Consider the following 24802-nt stretch of genomic DNA (forward strand, 5'->3'; position numbering starts at 1 on the left):
AAATCACTATTACAATATTAGTTTTAACAAATATATTTGTAAAATTAATTATCATTCAAGTATTTGCCAAACATAATCCTCAAAATGAATAGTCCATATTATGAAATATTTTCTGTTAAATATGAATGCCTTGCAATGATCATGTATCCAAAAATTCATTATTAAACTTAATTTTTAGAAAGAAATTAAAACAAGGTCTTATCTAATTGTACAGCAAAATATTCAGACAAACTCTGGGTTTTGAGACAGCAATACCATTCAAGATAATTTTAGGGGGCCGGAGAGATAGCATGGAGGTAAGGCGTTTGCCTTTCATGCAGAAGGTCATCAGTTCGAATTCCGGCATCCCACATGGTCCCCCATGCCTGCCAGGAGTAATTTCTGAGCATGGAGCCAGGAGTTTCCCCTGAGCACTGCCGGTGTGACCCAAAAACCACACACACACCAAAAAAAAAAAAAAAAAAAAAGGCAAGATAATTTTAGTTTTACTAAGTCATTTATATATTCCTGTATTTTCTTATATTTATAAAAATAAAGAAATATGTTAATTGCAAGGTAATTATAATACAGTCAAGTATCAGTATTTCAAGAATAATGTAAAATATCAACCATAAGACTTATTCCTACCTCTGAACTATAGTCATCTGCTGTAGTTGAGATTTCACTTTCCTGCTAAAATAAAAGTAAAAACAATTATATCAAGGCCAGTTATTGTTCCTAAGTATCATTCTTTAAAATCATGCATTTTTTTTTCTGGGGCTGGAGCTATAGTATAGAGGGTATGATGTTTGCTTTTTTGCACATGGCCAACCTAGGTTTGATCCCTATGCCTTCCAGGAGTGATTTCTGAGTGCAGAGCCAGGAGTAACTCCTCAACACCTCTTAGTGTGGCCCAACCCCTCAAAAATTATATTTTCCCCTAAATATTATACTTTTCTAAGTCATTATATTAGAAATATATGGGCCAGAGCCACAATACAGTGTGTAGGGCACATGAATAAACCCAAATTACCTCCCCAGCATCCCATATGGTTTCCTGCTCTCCAGGACTGAACCCTGATCAGAGCCAGGTATAAGCTCTTAGTAATAGCAGGGTGTAGCACCCAAAAAATATTTTTAAAATAAAGATATGAATAAAAATACATATAGAATTATGAATAGGAGCCAGGGAAATGGTTGAAATAGGTAAGGCTCGGGGGCCGGGCGGTGGCGCTAAAGGTAAGGTGCCTGCCTTGCCTGCGCTAACCTTGGACGGACCGCGGTTCGATCCCCCGGTGTCCCATATGGTCCCCCAAGCCAGGAGCAACTTCTGAGCACATAGCCAGGAGTAACCCCTGAGCGTTACTGGGTGTGGCCCAAAAACCAAAAAAAAAAAAAAAAGAAATAGGTAAGGCTCTAAGTTTAATACTCAAGCACCCCAAGGCCTATCTCTGCCCTGGGAGGCCTTCAAGCAGCACAGATATGGAGGCATAAGGGACACACCATAATCAGGCCACAGCACTATGGAGCTAACAAACTGGACTGAAAAATCAAGGAGTCAGAGTCCCAGCCGCCACTACTGGGAGGCCCCTATCAACAAAAATAACTTTTAAAAATTATTTTAAAATTACTTAATTGGTAATTAAAAATTACTTAAAAAAAAAAGTAACAATTGCTCAACTCTTTAAAAAAATTTCCCCGATTATTCAGTACAAAGATTTAAATGTTTTCTTTCTTTTGGGTGGGGGCACAGATGGCAGTGCTCAGAGCACACTGAGCCAAGGGCTCAGTACTCAGGAATTGCTCTGAACATCACTGGGTGTGGAGGAAATAAAAAGAGAGGAGAATGGAGGGAAGGGGAGGGAAGAAAGGAGAAGAATCCAAAGGAGTATCACAGGTATTTAGAGCACCTGCCTTTCAAGCATATGGTCAAGTTCAAATCCCTGGCACCTCACATGCACAGACACAATCCTGGCAGCTCTGCAGTTTAAACAGGGTAGAGATGATCATATTTAATCCTTAGTGCTCACTAAGTGTTCTTAGTGCTCACTAATCTGTGTTTATTATGGTTCATCAATAAATGCTTATCAAATGAAAATAAAAAAATCGCACAAAGTATTAATATGTATAGTGGCTATTCTTTCTACTTGGAACTATAATATATAAAAATCTAAATACTTACCTCCACAGAAAAAAACTGGTCATGTTTGATTATTTCTCCACTGTGCAAAATTTGCATTGCAGATTCAGGAGTCACAGTTGATTCTATTCTCATCTCATCACTTTGTGGCTGCTCACTATTCAAAGTTGGATGTGCTGGCATATCATTTTTACTGCTTGAAGTTTTCTTCTTCTTTTTCTGCTTCTTAGGAGTCTGTCCATCAGACTGAGCTTTCCTTAGTCGGAATTGGGCAAGCTATTGGGGTGGGGAAAGAGAAAGAGTCATTATTTTCAACGATTATTTCCCTTGATTTCTTAATATCAAATTCTCTTTATTTCTTCATTATAAAAAAACTTGGGGCCAGAGAGATGGCATATAAGTAAGGCATTTGCCTTGCATGCAGAAGAAAGGAGGTTCGAATCCAGGTGTCCATATGGTCTCCTGAGCCTGCCAGGAGCGATTTCTGAGCATAGAGCCAGGAGTAATCCCTGAGCGCTGCTGGGTGTGACACAAAAACAAAAACAAAAACAAAAAGGAAACTTGCAGCTCTGGATGTCTTTTTATGTTTTTTGTTTGGGAATCACAAATAGAGCTAATGAGGGAATGACTACACCTGGCTCTGTGCTCAAAGCCATTCCTGCATTCCTGGCAGAGTTTGTTGAGACTTTATGTGATGACATGGATCAAACCAGGGTCAGCCATATGCAAGGCAATCACCTAACTCCTTCTCCAGACCTGGAGTCCTATCTTCAAAAGATCAAAAATAATTACTAAAGTAATGATCAAGAAGGGACAAATTTTATAATAATGTGGATAACAAACTATTAAATTGTAAAAAAAAAAAACAAAACCAACAGGAATGGTGAAAAAATGCCAATCAATATTGGAACGACTGGAAATGTTACACCTAAAAAATGTAACTAGTACACAAAAAAGACTTAGTTATAAACATCAATACTTGTCTTATACACAATAGAAAAAAATAGAATTTAAATATTAAATAACAGTGCTTCTCAGTGTTTGTATATTTCATTATGAATTTGCCATATCCTAGGGCTATCCACATTTACCATTTATTTAACATATTTTAATGAATTTTTACATAAATTCAATTTTAAAGAGAATCTTGAATATCCTTGTAGAAAATAATTTTTAAAATAAATAAATACAATAAAATACACTACATTATTAAATATTTAGATAGTATTAATACAAGTTGTAAGAGAAAAAAGTGTTAGAAGAGAGTTAGAGCGGCTGGTGAGGTGGCACTAGAGGTAAGGTGTCTGCCTTGTAAGCGCTAGCCAAGGAAGGACTGCAGTTCGATTCCCCGGCGTCCCATATGGTCCCCCCAAGCCAGGGGCAATTTCTGAGAGCTTAGCCAGGAGTAACCCCTGAGCATCAAATGGGTGTAGCCGGAAAAAAAAAAAAAAAAAAGAAGAGAGTTAGAATATCTGAGCATCAAACAGACTTTGGGCTTATCATAAACAAATAGACTAAAATGAACTTAGAAGAATGACACCTTTTTTAAAGTAGTAGTATTATTTAATAAAAGATCACCAAATATCTTACCTGATCTTACCTGATCTTAAAATCATAAGTATTTTTAATGTAATTAGAACAGAGCTGAATTAACTCAATAAAATAATATTAAATAAAGTAATTATTATTAATTTTAAGTATATGACTTGGGGCAGAAGCAACAGCACAACAGGAAGACATTTGTCTTTGTCTTGCATGCAGTTGATCCAGGTTCTTTCCCCTACATTCCATATGCATTTCTAAGTACAGAGCCAAGAGTAATACCTGAGGGCTACTGGGTGGGACCCAACCCCCAAAGAAGAGTATTTCACTCAACAATTTAAAAAAAGGCTCACATGAACCACATCCCCAATCCCATTTTCATACAGCAAAGTTAGCTATATATTTTTATTTAAATTTTATTCTCAGGTCCTTAAAATTGTGTTTAAAATTATTACTAATGATATTTTTATTTATAAAAGTAAGTTATCTTTTTAAAAAAGTTAAGTGAGGAGGGCACTTTTCTTGCAACTGGCCAACCTGGGTTTGGTCCTTGCTACCACATATGTCCCCTGAGTCTGTCAGAAGTGATACCTGAACCAGGAGTAAGGTCAGAGCATGGTTGGGTATGGCCAGAAATATCCAAAAAAAAAAAAAGTATGAAATATTATTCTAGATAGAAATTATACAACAGTCAACAAGTTTTAATCTTTATTCACTATCTGAAAAAAATACAGTGATTAAATAAAACTGTTATTTTATTTTTTATTCCATATCTACCATTAAATTTTTCATCTGAGTTTATTTACTAATGGATGTTATTTGTTTCAGTTTTTAAAATTAAATTTAACAAACTTTAGGTGTGTTTTTGGCTGCTAGTTTATTTTGAACACGTGAATAAATATTAAATGAAAGTTATATGTCAAATCTAAGTACAAATTTTAAACAAAATTGTTACTTTTTTCTGATATCCTCTGCTGTCTTAACATATTTTCCAATAGAATAACATGGAATTTAAAGAATATTCTAAAACTGAGCATAAATATCAAGCTTAAGATCATAACTAGCCTAAATTAAGCATAACTACTATAAATATCAAGAATACCATTATTAATATTTTTCTTAATTTTATATTCTTCTGGGTCTAGACTTTTGAGTCTATTTACAGATAACATATTTGGAGGATACTTCCTATCCTACAAAGTGGTTTAAATTCAAGCAGCTTAATAATGAACAAAACATGGCAACTGGTGCAGCATCTGTTCCTTATATAGACATAAAATAGAATAACTGAATATAGATGCTAAATAGCTGGGAAAATTAAATGACAACACATTTATTAAGGCTGTATTAATACTTGTATCACAGAAATTGATTTATATAATTATCTAATTATGTGTAATTATTATTCTGGTTATATTGGGGGTGTACAGGCCACACACCACACCTGGTAGTGCTCAGGGATCACTGCTTTTGGGTCTTAAGGGAACATATGTGGTACTAGGGATTGAACATAGATTGGCTGCATAGACAGCAAATATCTTACCGGCTCTTCTATCTCCATCTCTAGTTCCTCTATTTAAGGACTTGCATCTATTCTTGTTATGTTTCTTGCCTTTCAAAATGATTTAAGAGCTCAAATTAAATTCAGGAGTCAGTGGCTACTATTATTCCACCGCACAACTTTTAGAAAATGTACTATTTTAAAAGTCAACTTAAAATGAGCTAGGGAAGAATACCTATAATCTCAAATTCAGAGATAGACTAAAGTTACTCTGGTCTTTCAGAATTTATATATGCTTATGTATGTATTCTTATATCTGAAAAGTTCATTAAAATATACATTACTCTTTAAAATTAAGGTGGATGCAGTTGTTAAATGTTGTGAGCCTGAGGACTTGCTTTGCAGGAGGCTGATCCAAATTCGATCCCAGCATCCCACCCTGAGCTCTCCAGAGTGATTTCTGAGGCAAAGCCAGGAATAACCCTGAGCACTGTCTGGGGTGTGACTTAACTCCTCCTCCCCCCAAAATAAAGGTGAACAAGGAAGGAGCAGTAGTGTAGAGGGTAAGGTTTGCATATGGGTTGGTCTTACATGATCCGACCTAGGTTTAATCCTCGGCATACCTACCTATGGGCTTGCCTGGAGTACCTCTGAGATAGAGTAACAGAGTAAAAGAGCCAGAAATAAACTAGCCAGAGTAAACTAGCCAACTACTAGTTGTGGCCTAAAAAACAAGCAAACAACAAAAAAAGTAAATGTAATTTGTCTTATTAGAATGATACGACAGTATTTTTACCTAATCATCTGTATTATAAAGTAGTGGTTTATATTGATTCTTTTTAAAAAATACTTTAATTTATTGAAACAATTGTGATCCACAGAATCCTTCATAGTTGAATTTGAGATATGCAATGAGTCAGGGCCTTCCCACCACCAGTGTCAACCTCCCTCCACCAATGGTCCCAGAGTGTCTTATACCATCACCCTTTGCCCCCTGGCCTGCCGGTATAATAGTTTAAGTTTAGATTGGTAAAGTTTAGGTCCATCGATTTTATTATCGTTGACTTTGGCTTGGATATTTAGTTCTGTTTTTATTTATTTTCCTGCCAATGCACCCAAGACCACTTGGCCCCTGGCCCCCAGTCTTTCTTTATTCCTATCCTCTTAGTTTTATTGAAAAAAATGTGGGAATATATGGTAAAATAATATGTGTCCCAAGATTCTATAAAAAAGGCAGAAACCCAATTTAAAAAATAAGAGATTTAAAAATCAAAGTATAAAAAATGGTGTGGGTCTTCCAGCTCCTCAGTGAAAGACACCCTCTGGGTCCCCGTTTTCATGCATCGGCAAAGAACTACAACCAGCATACCTGCTGACTCATGCTTGATGGCCCCTCTCACCCCCACCAAATTGTGGACTGTTGCACGATACAGGAATCAGCCTCAGCAAAACTCCCAGCTCAAAGACACTATGGTCTCGTAATGCAGCAAAGCATCTCTCAAACTCAATTCCAAGGCCTGTGAATTGAAAAGTACCTTGGCTTTTACTCCCCACAAGAATATATCAAAAGACTTAATTGGGAGTCTTATATTGCCTATTGGAAGCTCAATACCTGTATAACAATACATGTTAAGATGTGTATTCCTAAATATAGAAGTAGCCTCCTCCACCACTTGTTTTATTCGAATACCTTTTCTTTTAAACTCAGTTTTATTTATTTTTTCTATTTTAATATATACATTTTTTCTCTATCCTTACCATTTTCGGTGCTGCTTGGTACAAAATGCCTTGACTAGGATAAAAGCTCAGAACAAAACCAGATGACAGAGACGGTGTGTGCAGCCTGTCATCCTTACCCAGAATAGCACCAGCAACACAGTATGACACCATACGTTTTTGTATGGGCACAGTAATAAAAGGGAAAACCATAGACACAGAAACAAGATCTTATCTTCTAGGGATATGAACTCACTTTTTATAGCAGAAGGGTGCCTCCCATCCTGAACATGTGTCATGTGGATGTAACCAGTCCCCAGGAGATTGGACAGTGTTAGTCCAATACCAAACCCCAGATCCCCAACGTAGAAATGATACAATTCCGGGCAACACCACCAGGAACTAAGCTCCATTGGGAGATTTATAACACTACTCTGGCACCAACTTGTGCCAGTTTTGATATGACAATGAGGAAAGGAAAACTTGACCTAAGACCAGGCTGTCCTATCACATCACCTAACACTAAATGGAAATCAGAAGAGCTATCATCCTTTGAACTGTGAAAAATAAGAGCACCAACAACAGAAAACTGACTTTGACAACTGTGACTGAAGAGAGCCTACCTTGGGACAAATAAGGAAAACCCCACCCTAGGCTGTAGTCCAGGACACATAAAAAACAACAACAACAACAACAACAAGATGTCTTATTGCAGAGGTCCAACTTGGACAACAGAGACTGAGCAGAACCATTGGATCCATAATATCCTAGGCTTCGGCTTAGGGACTGAACGAAAACAGGGAGCAAGTGTTACAGAAGACTGAACACCACAACAACGATGGATAGGAACCTCTAGAACCTAGAGACTCTATCCTAGATCCTGACCTATAATCTGTGCAAATACCAAGATCGCTAGCTACAGTGGCTTGATTTTCTCACACACAACCGAGAGGAAACTTTCCTGACATCACAAAAAAGCCTTTGGGATGGGGTAATGAGTATATATGGAGCCAGGAGTTGATCCCATGATGGTATGCTTCAAGGATGGAGAAACCCTGAATCTCTGAGGCCACAGGAATTCCCTTTCTTCCCCAATGCTTACTGTGCTTATGAAAAAAAAAAAAAGTGGAGGGACTGCCAAACCCTACCACTCCAGCACACATACTTTTACTTGTTTTGTTTTGATTTGGTAGTTTTTGACTTTATTTTCCTTTTCTTTGTTCTTCCACTTTTCTCTTTCTTTTTCACACTTGTGGTTATTATTTAGAGATTTATTTTTATTTTTATATATAAAAAATATTTTTATTTTTTTCCTTTTTTCTTTTCTCCTTTCTTTTTTTGGTAGTTGTCACCAAATTTTTTTCTCCCCTTTTTCTTATCCTTTTTATCTCCAATGACAGTGGAATGGATGCTCAATCTACAACAAACTGTAAAGTGGAGACCAGTTGCACTGGCATACTGGGGGGTAGAGGAGGGAGATATGGGATGCATGCAGGGAATAGGGGTGGAGGGAGGACAGCACTGGTGGTGGGAATGCCCCTCATTCATTGTCATTATGGACCATAAATGATGCAGTGAAAGATTTGTAATGCACTTTGGTCACAATAAAAATTAAAAAAAAAATGGTGTGGGTGTGCAGCAGGGTTTTTTGTTTGTGTTTTGTTTTATTTTGTTTTTTGAATAGGCACAGCAAAATATAGGGGAAATAGAAAGGAAAAACCTTTGACCTAAAAACAGTAAGACCTTATTCATGAAGCATCCTGGCATAAGACCAGCTATAGACTACAGGCATACTAAGTTGTCTAACCCCAAAGTCTTACTCTGTAGTCCACAGATAATAATGGAATATGCAACTGCATGCCATAAACTCCTGCTACAGAGCTCATTTATTAAATATAGTACTGTAATGTTTTCAATTGTACGTAGTTTACCATTATACCATAATGCTCATGCTTTTAATTTGCTTTTAGGAAAGGAACCTGGATGCTCAAGACCCTGTAGACAATTTTTCATGGTGCAGACTCCTCTTACAGTTCTCATTACCTTATCACTTGAAGTTTACCTCACCCATGCTGATTGGCCTAGAAAATAGAAAACCTTTTTATGTGACTTGCTGGCTTTACGTTTTTTAAGCATTCTGACCCATTCCACCTGGGTCAGCTTTTCAACTGAAAACCATGGACCAATCCACAGTGCCTGTGTGTGTGCATGAGTGTATGTGTTGGCCACCTCAATGTCTCTAGTGTCCATCTGTAATATACATAATGTCTATGTTGTATATTGTCCTTCCCCCCTGTTATATGTAACCACTCCTAAACACCCCCTCCACTTAACACCTTACAAATCCTTTTCTAGCCCCTCACTCAGCCCAGGTCTGTTATTCCCCCCCCCCCATTTAACCCCTTTTACCCTCAGTTCTTAAGTCCTCAGGAATCTGAATTTTTTCCCCCACCGAGCCAGCTGCCAACCAGCTCCCAAAGTGAAAAGACAGATTCCCAGCCCACCTTGCCTCAATGCAAGAAGAAGCTGCCATGGAGACTGCTTTCTTCCCCCACCTCCCTTCACTATGGACTGTTGCTTCCTACCAGATTTGGTTTCTGAAAAACCCTCAGCTCAAGGACATTTCCTGATATGTGACTGCTAGGAGCCATTTTCAGACCCCACAAGACCATGTACCATGGCATTGTTCCTTTTTTGCTTAAGCACATTAAAATGGGGGAAATCTTATATGTGGAAACAAGTTCTTATTAGGATAGGAACACATAAATTTTATATTGCAGTGGGGCCTTATGCCCTGAACACTTATAGTGACTAGACTTAGGCTCCAGAAGATCGGACATTGACCATACATCCCAGAACCTTGGATCCCATATATGGAACCAGCATGGTTTTTCTACACCAGTACCAGAACTCGGTCTTCTACCAGGGATGTCCTAATGCTGCCCTGGTTCATATGACGACACCCTGATGACTTAACAACAACAACTTGCTTTCAGGACAGGACTCCCTGCATTGCCATCTAATGGTGAGAGGAAACCAGAAAATGCTCTGTGTCACAATGACTTTGACATAGGATCTGTACAAAAACCAGGTCCTCTAATTACAGAAATCTGACTGCAACCACCGTGATTGTGAAGACTTTTACATTTATACTTAAATTTTTAAAAATTAATTAAATTTATTAAAAATTAATTAAAATTAATTTTGGCACTGTGATTTTGTATCTTTCTATCCCTCTTAATCTGATTAGTTTCATTCAGCACGATACTTTCCAGATTCCACATAGCAGTAAATTGCATTAAATCTTTTCTTATAGCTGAGTAGTATTACACTCTGTATATGCGTATATATCATAATAATTTTATCTAATTACCTGTTCTTTGACAGTTGGGCTGTTTATAGATTGGGCTACGAAGAATATACCTGTTTTTTAGGAATAGGAATGTCCTGCTTTTGAGCCCTGGCACAACATGAACCCTTGATAGCAAGAAAGATAAAAGACAAAGTTGAGTTCTTAGAAAAATTAATGACTTAATAGACTTCTAGCAGTTCTGTTTTATCATATCACAAAACTTTTTAATATCTGAAAAAATGGCAAGCTAGAGAATAAACAAAATTCACAATTACTAAATTAGCTAATCATCTGATACTGAAATGATACATTTTAAATTGCTAGGAAAAACATTTATTCTAAAACAGTTGAAAATGTAGACTACAGCCATCTGTGTTTATCACTAGGAAGCCAATTATAAAACTGTTAACATATGTAGGCATGAAAATAGTAGCAAGACTTACTGGAAAGATAGGCCCACATATACTCTTGTGTCTTACAAAACTGATTCAGATCTCAAGTAAATGTTTTCCCTGACCAGAACATGAATAAGCAACAACACAAAACTAGTTAAAAATATATTCCTTAAACTCAATATTTATCACAATAAATTACCATTATGAATGACAGTTCTTAAAAGGGTGTAAAAAAATCATACCATGATCATTGATGTCACTTTAAAAACTAACAGTGGAGCTAGAGAGAGAATACAGAGTGTTATAGTATATGTCTTGCCTTGAAAGACAGGTTTGATCCTCTGCATCACATAGTCCTTGAGCACTGACAAGCACAGCTCTGAATATGCCATGCATTGGCTGCTATAGTCCAAGCAATCCCTAGCATTATAGGGCCTCCTGAGCAGCACTACATTCTCTTACTCTTACAGTGAACCCTGGCCAAAAATTACCTAGGAGGGCTCCCCAAAAGCCACTTGGGAGACCCAATACATACACGGACACATACCTATATACCAAGTACTCTTTGGAGTTGGTTTTATTTCTTGAATGTCCATTGAACCTTTATCATGTAGCAGAACAGTGAGTCATTGAGTGAAAAATACAAGGTAGGTAAGGTCAGACTACTATTTCGATCCTTTATGAAAAGTAAGATAAAAGTTAGTGTAAAATTTCATAAACTCAATCATATGTAGCATGAAAGAGATGATAAAGGCGCCTTATGTCATGTCCTAATTTTCTAAAAGAAGATTTTCTGTAAGGGTTGTGGCTACATCTCTGATAGCAATAATGGTATGTAGTGTGTGGTGTAAAATAATCACACAAGAATTTGACACCCCCCATTTTTCAGTCTGTACTGTGACAATCTGTTCTAACAGCAGAGGTAAGTAATAAATGATAAGAGTTTTTTTAAACTTACACTTGTGAACTATAATGTGGTAGGAAGTACAATTTTTTAAAGACAAACACATATATCAAGAGATGTGGTATTGAAGAAAGAGTAGGGATACTACAGAAAGCCTACAATACATAAACTTAAATAAGGATGTGCATAGAGGTCAGGAAATACTGAGTAAAGAATGAAGTAGCTGAGATTTTGACGATACGTATAAATGACTAGTCCAAGATCATAATCTTGGCTAAACAGCATAAGAACATGACTCCAAATCTAGTCGCCATTCTATTGCATCACTGTATTCCACACATTCTGAATTCTTTTCTTTTGTGTCATTATACTCCATAATCCTACTTTAAGGGAAAGCATAAATAAAAGCACTAAGCCAATAAATGCTTTTATCTGACCAAGTGGGGTGGGGGAGTACTGGGTGGGTGAATCCACATATCCATGACACTAAATACAATGATACAAAATATTAAATGTTCTTTAGAGCACCTCATTCTCGTTTTCAAAAGCAGCTACAAGTAAAATTATATTGCGTTTAACTGTAGAAACAAATATTAAGAAATCCTCATTACTTAAATTATAGCAACCAGTACTTGTCAGTGCTGTCTTGAAACCATTTGAATATTCCTTAATGAACACTGTACAAGTATGTTGTACAGACTATAACAACAAAACTTCAGGGGCCTAACTGGAAAGAAAAAGATTATAATAGTTGAATCAAAGACAATTTGTACATAGAGCTCAAATAGGGCAACTGAAAGCGAAAACAAAAGCACCATTTTAAGAATGCACTGAAGCATATTTTCCAACAATATGACAAAGATAAAAACCAAATCAGGGGGTAGAGAGATAATAAAGTAATTTTGGAGCTTGCTTTGCACACTGCCAAACAGAGTTCAATCCTGGCACTCCAAATGGTCTGAAACTGCCAACAATGATCCCTGAATGTAGAGTTAGGAGTAAGCCCTAGCTTACCAAAAAAAAATTAAAATAGAAACTATCAAAATTGTAAGAAAGAGTACTATATAGGCCCAAGGAAATCAGAAATGGGAAAGACCAACAGTCTTGAAATTGTTGTCATATATAACTCATTCGCCTGTAGTTACAATGCTAGTTTGAAGACAAAAAATTAACAGTGGCAATATTTGTAACAGCAAATAAATCAATAAATCAACCAACTGCCCACCAATAAGAATATTAAATTGGGCTTGGTAAATAACTCAAAGCTGTACATGCCTTATATGTTAGAGTCCTGGGTTCAATCCCCATCACTGCATGGCAACACCAGCATGTACTTACTGGGAATAGTACTCAAATATGCTGGGTGTGGCCTAACCTCCCCAACACGCACATAAAAGAATAAAAACCGAGATTAAGTACCTACTACAGAATACTAAGCAGAAGTGCACATGCATTAAGTACACTGAATTTAAAAAGCAATCCACTAAATACTAATAATTATAATGCTACCACAAGTTCAGAATAGGAAAGTCAATATATTGTTTAGTGTGCATACATTATATATAAACAAAATTTAGAATTATCACTAACTACAATAGTAGTTATTGCTTTTCCTATGTACACTTTTTTGTTTTAGGGCACAACCAGAGGTTGTGGTGTTTTGGGAACCTTATGGTGCTAGAGATTAAAACCATGCCCTCACACATGCAAAACATCTCTAGCCCTTTCAGTTATCTCCCTGCCCTACATATACATACAATTTATATGTTTATAAATTTATATATGTACATATGTATACATATAAAATACATCATGTTTATGTTATATTTAATATATTTACATATATTTGTGTATATATACATATATTTTTAATAAGTGAGACATCTTCAAAATAATCTTTAAGACTATATAACACTTTCAGAGCAGGAGCTGGAGAGATAGCACAGTGGTAAGGTGTTTTTGCCTTGCACACAGCTGATTCAGGACGATAGTGGTTCGAATCCTGGCATCCCATATGGTCCCTTATGCCTACCAGGTACCAGGAGCAATTTCTGAGCGCAGAGCCAGGAGTAACCCCTGTGCCCCAATGGGTGTGATCCAAAAACAAAGCAAACAAACAAAAAACTGGGGCCCGGAGAGATAGCACAGTGGCGTTTGCCTTGCAAGCAGCCAATCCAGGACCAAAGGTGGTTGGTTCGAATCCCGGTGTCTCTTATGATCCCCCGTGCCTGCCAGGAGCTATTTCTGAGCAGACAACAAGGAGTAACCCCTGAGCACCTCCGGGTGTGGCCCAAAAACCAAAACCAAAAACAAAAACAAAAACAAAAAACAAAAAAACTTTCAGAGCAGATGCAGGAGTGACAGCATGGTGGGTAGGTTTGCCTTTCATGTGGCTGATGCTGGTTTGACCCCCAGCATCCTATATAGTCCCAAGCCAGGCAGGAGTAATTTCTGAATGCAAAGCCAGGAGTAACCCTAGCACAGCTGGGTGTGGACCAGAAATGAAACAAAAATAACAAAACAAACAAAAAACTTTCAGAGCAGGGGAGGTGGCTCAAAGGCTGGTGTACCCCCTCCCACCAAATACCATCAGACTAAGTGCAACCCTAGAGAGCTCCCAGTAACTTTAGTGGTGCCAGCCCTGGTGGGGGTCTTGAACAATATGCATACTCAGGCCCTAGCACTGAACCATCTGGTTCACTTGGTTAGTATCATCAGGGAGTGGCCCCCAAGCCCCAAGTACCGCTTGAGAGTATTCTCAAAAAAGAAGACTCAAGTCAGAGGAGTTTGAATCCTTGTTCAACCAAGTGATTGTACTTTATTTACTTATTTATTTACATTATTGATTGTAAACAAATCATCTGATTTTAGACCCCCAAAAGAGTAATCAACAGTATGTACAACTCATGAGAAAGTTATAATGATTAAATTATATTGAATATAAAACACTTAACATGATGCTTATTCTAGAAAGTGTTCAAACACTGGCAGTTACTGTTATTGGTGAATTCACACTTTCCTTCATTATAAAATTTCCCATTGGTCAGGGGACAGGTAAAAACATAAATACATACATACATACATACATACATACATACATACATATATATGTATATATATGTATGGAGCAGAACATGATGATTGCTTGAATCTGAGAAGTAAAATGAAGGAGTCAAGGAAACCAAATGAAAGGTGAAAAACTTGGGCCTGATTATATTGAGTAGTGTATACTTAATATAGAAAGGGCTACAGTAATGGTATAGTGGGTAGGGTGTTTGTTCCATCCTTGGCATCCCATTTGGACTCCCAAACATAGCCAAGAGTAATTCCTAAATGCAGAGCCAGAAATAATCCCTGAGTACTGCCAGGTATAGATCATAAACAACGACAAAATATAGAAAAAGGCCAAGCATGAGACAATTTTGAATTAAGAAAAACATTAATGGAGTTGGTTTGAGTTGCATGAGCATGATATTCATAAAATAACTGCAGGATAATTCAAAGTAGTAATTTCCAACTGAGATGCTTTTATATTAGATATTAGATAACTCTATTGAGCATTAATAATAAGAAAGTATGTGAGATAAAAAAAAAGAATACATTAGGGCATGGGAATGGCTCAAAGGGCTAAAGCACATGATTTGCATGCAGAAGGGACAGGTTTGATTCTGGCCCACACTAAGGAGCAGTCCCTAAGCACCATGGCAGGAGAAGCTCCTAAGTACCATCAGATGTGCCCCAACTTCCCCTGGAAAAATGCATAGAAAGGGGTAAACTAGAACATTAAAAAATTTATATAAAGGGATCAGTACAGTGAGACAGTAAGGTGGGTAGGATGCTTGCCTTGAATGTAGCATATCTATGGCCTCAAGAACCAACAAGAGTGATCCCTGAATACAGAGCCAGGAGTACGCCCTGATCACAAATGGATATAGGCCAAATACACATATATTTTATATATATATAATGTATAGATTTTAATAAGTATAACTATACAACATATAAGTATTATATATGATTATTATTTTGTAGTCATAGTATAAATATATGTAATGTGTAGATAATAAATGATCTTCTAAAAGGAAAAAAACAGAAGACTCAGAGATAAACTTTCAAACCACCTAGTAATCTTAGCAAATAACAAACCAGAGTAAGAATACAGGTACAATCACAACCACAGTATCAAATGAAAATACTACTTGATACAGAGACAAAGATAAAGAAATTCTCCATAATACAAAAGAATCTACATTTTAAATAAGTAATGTAGGCAAATTACTTCTGTAACAATGCCAAGTTTTTAAAATAGCATTAATGTGCTAATCAACCAAAGTTTTATGCAGCATACCTAGACTAGCATTACATTTCTAGTTTTATTTTGTGAACCACCACCACAAAAATATGACAAATTAAAAGGTCATTTAATTTAACAACAAAATATCATAGAGACGCTTTGTTCATATGTGAAAATGACAGGCCTGTTTGCAACTGAAGATTAAGTTGTTGAGGTTTTTTTCCAAACTACAAAAATGGATTCGTAATAAGCCAAAATCCCAACAGGTGTCCCCTGAACCAACTGCATGTACTTGTAAAACAGCTGGTCAAGGAATGAAATGACTCATTAGTCCACAAAGAAATCAAACTCCAGCTAGCAAATGACATATAAGACCAATTATACAAAGGAAACAACTATTTAAATTATGACAGAAACCAAAAGTCTGAAGAAAAATGAAGACAACAAGATATCTGACTAAAGAGATGTCTGTTTACCCCTCAGTTATGTGAGCTATATATATTTGTTTCTTTCTTATGTACACAAATAATAGGCCATTAGATAATGACAAAGGACCTGAACTGTTTCCTAAGAAAATGGGCAAATTACCAATAAGCACACACAAAAATGTATTAGTATACAGTTATTTAAAAATCATAAATAAAAACCACCAGTACAGTTGCAATTTCTTTAAAATGTTTTGTGGTTATGAAGAAACCAGAACCATCATACACTGATGGGAAGAATGTAAAATGGTAGTCACTCTGGGTAAAAACTAGGAGTTACTCAAAAAACAGAATTATTATAAGAACCTTCAATTTTATCTGTCGTCCATATCTATGAACTATGAAGCACGCTACTACTCATGTAATGAATACTCAGAACATTAATATTCTGAATATCCAAAAAGTATTTTTAAAGTGGTTACCATCATTAAACAAAATGTGATATGAATATATAACAGAACACTACTGTAACATAAAAATAAGAATACTAATATATAAGATGGACAAAATCAGCAAATTATTTTGTTTTGGGGACACACCAGAGATATTCAGGAGATACTGCTGGCTTGAAACTGGGAGACTATGTTAGGTGCCAGACTATGTTATGAAGCCTCCATTAATGCAAAGTATTTGCTCTAGCCCTGTTCCAGGCTCCAGACTTATTACTGGCTTATATTTTTTGTTGTGTTTGTTTTTGGGTCACACTGGGGGCGCTCAGGAGTTAAATCTGGCTCTGTACTCAGAAATCGCTCCTGGCAGGCAGGGGGACCATATGGGATGCCAGGATTCAAACCATCAGTCCTAGATAGGCTGCGTACAAGGTAAACGCACTACCGCTGTGCTAGCTCTCTGGCCCTTGGCTTGTTTTTGTTTTTTTTTTTTTTTTTTTGGTTCGGATGCTCAGGGGTTACTCCTAGCTAAGTGCTCAGAAATCGCCCCTGGCTTGGGGGACCATATGGGACGCTGGGGGATCGAACCTCGGTCCTTCCTTGGCTAGCGCTTGCAAGGCAGACACCTTACCTCTAGCGCCACCTCGCTGGCCCCATGATGGTTAACTTTTATTATGTGACTTCTGCTTCAATTTTTTTAAATCTTCATATTTAGCACCAGAAGAAATCCCTCTATCATTCATTTTTAACATATTTAACACCCAGAAATCCCTCTATCATTCATTTTTTAAAAATACCTGCTGAGAATTATACATTGTGACAGATTATCATAGATAATATGGCATAGGAAGTATAGTATAGTAATTACTATCAATATTTATTAAGCAACCATAGCTGGAGCTTTTTTTTTTTTTTTTTTTTTGGTTTTTGGGCCACACCCTGCGGTGCTCAGGAGTTACTCTTGGCTGTCTGCTCAGAAACAGCTCCTGGCAGGCACAGGGGACCATATGGGACACTGGGGTTCGAACCAACCACCTTAGGTCCTGGATCGACTGCTTGCAAGGCAAACGCCGCTGTGCTATCTCTTGGGGCCCCATAACTGAAACTTTAAGCTTCTAAAGTACCAGTGTCATTTTCTTACAGCCAGATAAAACAGTATTTTATTTTTATTCTTTTCCTTTGATGTTTTGTTTTTTCTTTTGCCCACATACAGTAGTGTTCAAGTTTCTCCTGACTTTGCACTTAGTAATCACTCCTGGTGGGCCAGGGGGACCACAGTGGATACAGGGGATTGAACATGGGTCAGCCACATGCAAATGCCCTACCTGCTGTACTACTGCTCCAGCTCCCGATTTTTTTTTTATAAATTCTTTAATAAATTGCCCTTCCACCCACCCCTCTCCGCCTGCCTCTGTGGCAGACATCCTCTCTCTTTCACTCTCTCCTTTCTCTTTTCTTTCCAATAAACAAATGATTTAAAACTGCCTTCCTATGCACTCAGCTTCCTCTTCCACTTTCCATTCTCTCTCATCCTCCTTTCTCACTTTTTTGTTTGTTTGTCTTGTTTTTGTTTTGGGTCACATCTGGCTGCACTCAGGGATTACTCCTGGCTCTGTGCTCAGAAATCGCTCCCGGCAGGCTCGGGGGACCTTATGGAATGCCGGGATTAAAACCACCTTCGAACCACCGTCCTTCTGCATGCAAGGCAAACACCCTACCTCCATGCTATTTCTCTGGCCCCATCCTTCCTCACTTTTATCTCTCTGTTATCTGACCAAATACCCCGGAAACAGAAAACCTTAGCATAACTTTTTTATTTTATAACTTTCCCAAATTCAAATCTTTAAAGAAATGTTAGTCAATGAAATAAAATGTAGTATCAAATTTAGTGTGATCTTTTCAAGAAATAACATTCTTTATCAGTTCATGTATAATAATTTACAAGAACTTTATTTAGCTTCCACAACAGAAAAAATATACTAACACATCAATATGAAGTAACCTATATTTTACAGTTATAGTTTTTGCTCTTACCACATATAAAAGAGAGTTCTGTTTAATGGTTTAATGTAAACTTGCCTCTATCTTTTCATAGTCTAGTCACCTGGAAATACTGTATCTTTTTCACTTCCAATTTTCCATATGTTCATTCGACTTTCAGTTTCTCTTCAATATATGCATCAACAAGTCTCTGTCTATTCTTGTCTACATACTATTTTTTGTTTGTTTTTGGGCCACACCCCGTGATGCTCAGGTTACTCCATGCTCTACACTCAGAAATCGCTCCTGACTTGGGGGACTATATGGGATACAGGGGGATCAAACTGCGGTCTGTCATGGGTCAGCAGTATACAAAGCAAATACCCTACCACTGCGTCATTGCTCCGGCCCCTACATATTATCTTTTAAACCTCAGAATCTAGAATTTTTTTAAAAACAAAATAGCAAGATCATGAACTAGTTTTAAGTCATAGGCAATGCACTACTGCTGTGATTTGTTGGTAGAAGCATCATATTACTGCCCCCACTTTGAAAAATGAGCAAGCTATGCCATTTTCTAATTTTTGGGCCACACTCAGGGGTTACTCCTGTCTATGTGCTCAGAAATCACTCCTGGCTTGGGGGACCATATGGGATGCTGGGGGAATAAAACCAGTCTGTCCTGGGTCAGCCGCGTGCAAGGCAAACGCTCTACCACTGAGCCATCACTCCAGTCCCAGTGTCATATATATTTAAAAAAAAGTTCACAAAGCAGGAGCACCACATCCAAGATACTAGATGTCAGGAAGCTGATGAAGGAGCTAAATTTGTAAATGCAGAATGAAAATTTCCATAATCAAAGTTGATAAGTTATTTTCTAGGTAAGTGTTTATGATTTCTGGTAATCCTCCAAATAACAATAGAGTACTCAGAATCAAAACCAACTTTGCAAACACTGAACATCACATTTAAACAAAGATCTAGGAACCAAACATAAATGACAAGGGTCAGGCAATTGATGTGAAAACTGAAAGTCAAAAACCAAATGCAACCAAGTCATCTAATGCCTCATGGACTGGGAACAACCCACAATTTAAAGATCCACTTCAGGGTGACCTAGCTGAAAAATATTCTGAGGAGTGTAAAGAATGTTTAAAAGTTTACAAAGAAAGGGGGGGGGCAAAAAAAAAGTTTACAAAGAAATATGGGTGCAGCAGGGCAGATGAACAGGGGTTAGTGACCCATGGACTAAAATCTGCCATGATTGTAGAGATCGAAAATGAGCAAAGACCCCACTAGGTATTTAGATACCAAACAAAGCAGGCCCCTCTGTAGAATATTGACTAGAGAGTGTTGCTACTTGGCAATCACTTGTGGTAATAACTTGCTACAGCTTTCTTAATCTATTTAAAGTAACCTAGGTAATTTGTAAAGGATTATAATATTTAGAAAAGTTCTTAAAGATAAAAAGCTAAAAATTTTGAAAGAAAATAAATGAAGAACTGGTGACATAACTCAGCAAATGCTTGACTTGCACATGTGAGGCCAGAAAAAAAGCAAAACGTCAGGAAAGAAAAGAGAAGGCGAAAGAGAAAGAGAAAATGAAAGTGACAATGAAAGTGAAAATGAAAATGGAGAACAGCTTTCTTACTGGTAGAGCAATATATATGAAATATGCAAATAAAACTTACATTATGACAAACTGTCAGTAAGAGTAGTCATTGAAAATTCTGTCAATAATCTGAAATACAGTTTGGACACTTTGCACTGCTGTTTTATGCATAAAATTTACTTTCTTTGGGTGAAGGGCATGTTTTTTTGAGCCTCATAGGGCAGTGCTTGCTTAGGGCTAATACTTGGCTGTGATCCAGGATCACTCTTGGCGATACTTGAAGAATCATATGAAGTACTGAAGATATAACCCAGGTTTGCAAAGTGCAAGGGCAAGTGACTGAATGCATGAGTTACTGCTGCACCCTGCTAATTTTACACTTTCAAATAACAAATGTTCATTAAAAAAGTTTAAATCCAATCATTACTAGTTACTGAAGATAACAGAAAAAAGTAATTATTTATAAAAATGCCAGTTAAATATAATGCTTAATAGCTGGTGCCACTACTTTATATGGGGAAGTTTGATTTTTCTGAATTCTGACTTAATAGAAGAACATTTAAAGTATATCTAATGTGAACTTATAGGAGTAAACTTTTATATTAAAAATGCAACTATCCTCTTATTTTCTGTTCCTTATATACTTTGTAATATTTTATGTAATGTAAATAATTTTACTTGGAAAAAAATGTCCTTTAGATGGCTTTCAACACAAGGACAGCTTTTGTAGTGCTGTTCCCATGAGCACAGTGTGTAAATGGGGTTAGCTTAGCTCCGAAAATATTTACTGAACAATGCAGTAATGTCTCAGATCTTCATAGGTCAGGCTTCTTACAACAAGGAAGAAGGAGCTCATGACACAAGAGCAAACAGAAAAAGGCCAAGTAGGGAAACAACTAAAACTGTCATAAAGTGCATAGACTCCATAAACACTTACATTTTATAAAAAGTTAAAAAATTATTTGTGTTGTTAATTATTTTGGGGTCATAAGCAGCTGTGCCCAGGGCTTACTCCTGGCTCACTTCACAGGGGGAATCACTCCTAGTGAGTACAGAGACAATCTTTTTTGGTGCTGACTGACTGAATCCAATTGCCCACATACAGGACAAGAATCCTACAGCTGCACTATCTCTCTAGTCCCAGTAACTTTTTTTTAATGTACTACCACCTTAGGATGACAACCAGCTATTAGCCTAAGACAAAGGCAGTCCCCCAACTTCCTTCTTCCTTAAATCATTTCCTTTGATATGTAAAAGTCACTGGATAGGTACTTTTATCTCTCACTCAACTTTCCCCTTCCTGGTGTATTGGGTATTGATTTAATAAAGAAAGATAGTCTAGCTTTTGGTGAGGCTGAGAGACATGGAGGCCAAAAGCAGACTAGCTCCATGGCTCTCTCCTGCTGGCTTGGCTTATTATTTCTTATCCACTACACTCTTTCTTCAGAACCAGCTGCATGGGGTTTAGAAATATGGAGCCTGGGGTAATCTTACATACAAACCATGAACTTTTATTTTACAATCCACTATGTTTTGTTTTTGTTTTGGATCCATATCTGGCGATGCTCAAGGGTAACTCTTGGCTCTCTACTCAGGAATTCTTCCTGGAGGTGCACGGAAGACCATTATGGGGTGCCGGAGATTGAACCTGAGTCAGCTATGATGCAAGGCAAATAACCTATCCACTGAGTATAGGCTCCAGCCCAGTCATTCACTATTTGTGGGCATTTTTTCAACTCATAATGTCTTTCGAGAATTATGTTAATGGCTACATATACCAAAATGTATTCTATTATAATACAGTTCTATTAGTACATATATAAAGAGTATATGTAGTATATTTTAATATGTACAAAGAAAGTCATTTAAAATTAGGTTTGGAAATGGTCACCTTAATTGATTTAAGAAGCTTCCAATTAAGAGATTTTTGGAATACTGCTATTAATTACAAATATGATAAAGTAGTGACCATTACAATTCAGCCATTCTGTCTGTCCATTCCTTAAGCAAGTATCTGAGTACTGGGTTATTTGATATTATGCTACCCTTTATTAATACTGATGTTTTTGTGTGTTTTTCCTGCTTTTCTATGTAAGTTTTTAAATGAGACAGCAGCATTTTAGCAAAAGAAAAAATTCACCTGTAATCTACTATCTATCACTTTCCCCATTGTACTCATTATCCAATGTCTGTCTCATACTAAACTGTGAGCAACATGAGAACAAAGACTGTCATTCCTATTTTCAGCTCTTGGTGTAAAACAGGAGTACAATGTAGGTTTGCAGACTGAATACATTTATAATCTAAACATTTAAACCTAAAAGTATAAGTGCTTATATAAATCAAATGCATAACTATTTTAATGTCCTATTTTTGTGATTCATGTTCCTCTCCTGTCACATTCCTACAATTTAGAAAATGATTTCACGGCTACTGTCTTGGATGGCTGTTTCCATTGTTTTATACTGTAACTAATACAGGTAACTAATATAATATATGCTTCTATAATAAAGTCAAGTGTAAAAGAAAAAATTTTTCACCCCACACTAACATTCTATTTTGCTGATTTAAAACTATTTAAATGAATCCTCTTCTGAAATACACTGTCCAAAGCTAACTATAGGAACGTTTCACATATATTTAGGAAAAATATTTGACAATAGCTAATAAAAAATTCTGAGGCAATGACACATAAAATATCTAATTAGCTCTTCAAAATTTCTTAAAGGGGAGCACCTCCACTTTTTGGGCATCACAGGGTCTTCTCAGAACGCGGTGTAGCAGAAATGTAACTAACTCTGAGCCTCCGGAGATGCACTAGTTCTCTTTCCTTCCATTTATAAATTCTAAGGTAATAATCTACCTGAAAACATACAATCGTTTAAAAGCTTCTTTTGTAAACTAACAATTACATTTTAGAAATACGAAGCCAGGTTATATATTCATGTAATAACTTAATGTTGAGCGTCTCAACGGTAGGGTCCTTAAAAAAAATCACTGACCCAGTCTCCTTTGTTTACTTGGAGGAAGAAAGAAAAAACAGTTAACAGTAATTATAATGTAATTGTGTTTTCAAATATGATTGCTAGCAATCATCTCTCTAACAAGGCAGGTTATAATCTAGTAAAGATAACTTCAGTATTGAAAGGGGCCCTTTGTGGGCAGTCGAAAATCACGTTCACATGTGTTTTTAAAACGAATTCTTCAGTGTATATTTTGCTGGGTCACAATTTTCACGGAGCACACCTGGATGACAAGAGACTGTGTGCAGAGCAATGTGCATTGTTGGCTTCAGGGGTAAATCTCACACGCCCCCAAACATGTAGCTCGCAACGCAGAGAACAATAATTGCCCGAGGTTCTCTAGGTGTGTCTCAGAATACGAAACCTTTCATTCCAGGCAAGGTCCACGGAGAGAGAAAGACCCGCATCAACATTACCATCACGCACAACCCAACGAGAGGAGAGAAGCCCGCGACAAAGACCTCCCCAGCGAGCAGACAGGAGCCGCGCTGGGCCACGAAGGCCACGCAGGCCAAGTTCGCAGCTGGTGGTGGCACTTGTGGCAGGGCACCCTCGGACCAAGCGGCCGGGGTGGCCCGAGCAGCTGTCACCGGCCAATCACACGCACCCGGGAGGGAGTGCCAGCGTGCCAGCCAGAGAACGCAGAGAGCCGGGTCCTCCTGCAGTCAAAGAAACGGGGCCCCCTCCCCCCATCTCCACCAGGACAAGCACAAAGCCCGCACGCTCCATCCAGAACGTCAGGCCTCCTCCGGGGCAAGGCAGGCGAGACGAGGGCGAAGAAAGGTTGGGATTGAGGTGGAGAAACCCAGCAGCTGTTAAGAGGGGGGGGAGCGAAATTAGAGCTTCGAGCCAGCAAGGAAGGAGTCGCCCGATTGCAAAGGCAAAGGGGGCGTTTTCCACCGAAGGGCGGCGAGGCGGGAGCATTAGCAAACCTGGCAGCGGCCCCCACCCCCAGGCGAGGCGGGCCCACTCTCCCTTGCCGCGCCTCGCCGCGCTCACCTTGGCTTTGCCGGCCTCCAGCTTCTTCCGCCGCTCCTCGTCCTCCATGGCCTCCGCCGGGCAGGCTGCGGGAAGACGACAGGGAGAGAGGGTCGGTCGCCCGGCACGGACAGGAAAACCTCGGCTTCCGAGGGAGGCGCGCCTCGGCGGGCGGCGCCACGGCCCAGGAAGCAGCCGCAGGGGCCGCGCCTGACGCTCTCCCCTCCGCCCCGAGTGGGACCGGTCCCGGCGCTCACTGGCCGAGCGGTCGTGGCCGCACGCGCGACGCCGCCGCCAACGCCGCCATCTTGGTCTCCACGTAAACACACCGCGGGGCGGCGGGGCTAGAGGGGGCGGCGGCGGCGGCGGCGGCGCGGGGCGGGGGCACGTCGGTTCCGCGCAGGCGCGAGGCCCCGCCCTCCCGGCAGGTGCGTCTGCGCCGTGCGGCGCCCCGCGGACCCGGCCTTGCTTTCCCGCTGTAGCGCACCGGTTCCTGGAGGCTGTGCCGTGCG

General features: G+C 38.4%; 1 protein-coding gene across 1 annotated transcript in view; it reads right to left on the reverse strand.

The window, feature by feature from the left end:
• AKAP9 (A-kinase anchoring protein 9) overlaps positions 1–24588 on the reverse strand; it is a 159215-nt gene extending 134627 nt beyond the window's left edge. The window contains exons 1-3 of the mRNA XM_049768841.1: positions 24312–24588; positions 2162–2395; positions 628–672 (exon numbers count right to left, since the gene is read on the reverse strand). Of these exons, the coding sequence (XP_049624798.1) occupies positions 628–672; positions 2162–2395; positions 24312–24359 (327 nt within the window). The 5' untranslated portion in view covers positions 24360–24588. The remainder of the gene's footprint in view (positions 1–627; positions 673–2161; positions 2396–24311) is intronic.
• Between the last annotated feature and the right edge of the window lie 214 nt (positions 24589–24802).

This window comes from Suncus etruscus, chromosome 1 (assembly GCF_024139225.1).
Source record: "Suncus etruscus isolate mSunEtr1 chromosome 1, mSunEtr1.pri.cur, whole genome shotgun sequence".
Classification (NCBI taxonomy): domain Eukaryota; kingdom Metazoa; phylum Chordata; class Mammalia; order Eulipotyphla; family Soricidae; genus Suncus; species Suncus etruscus.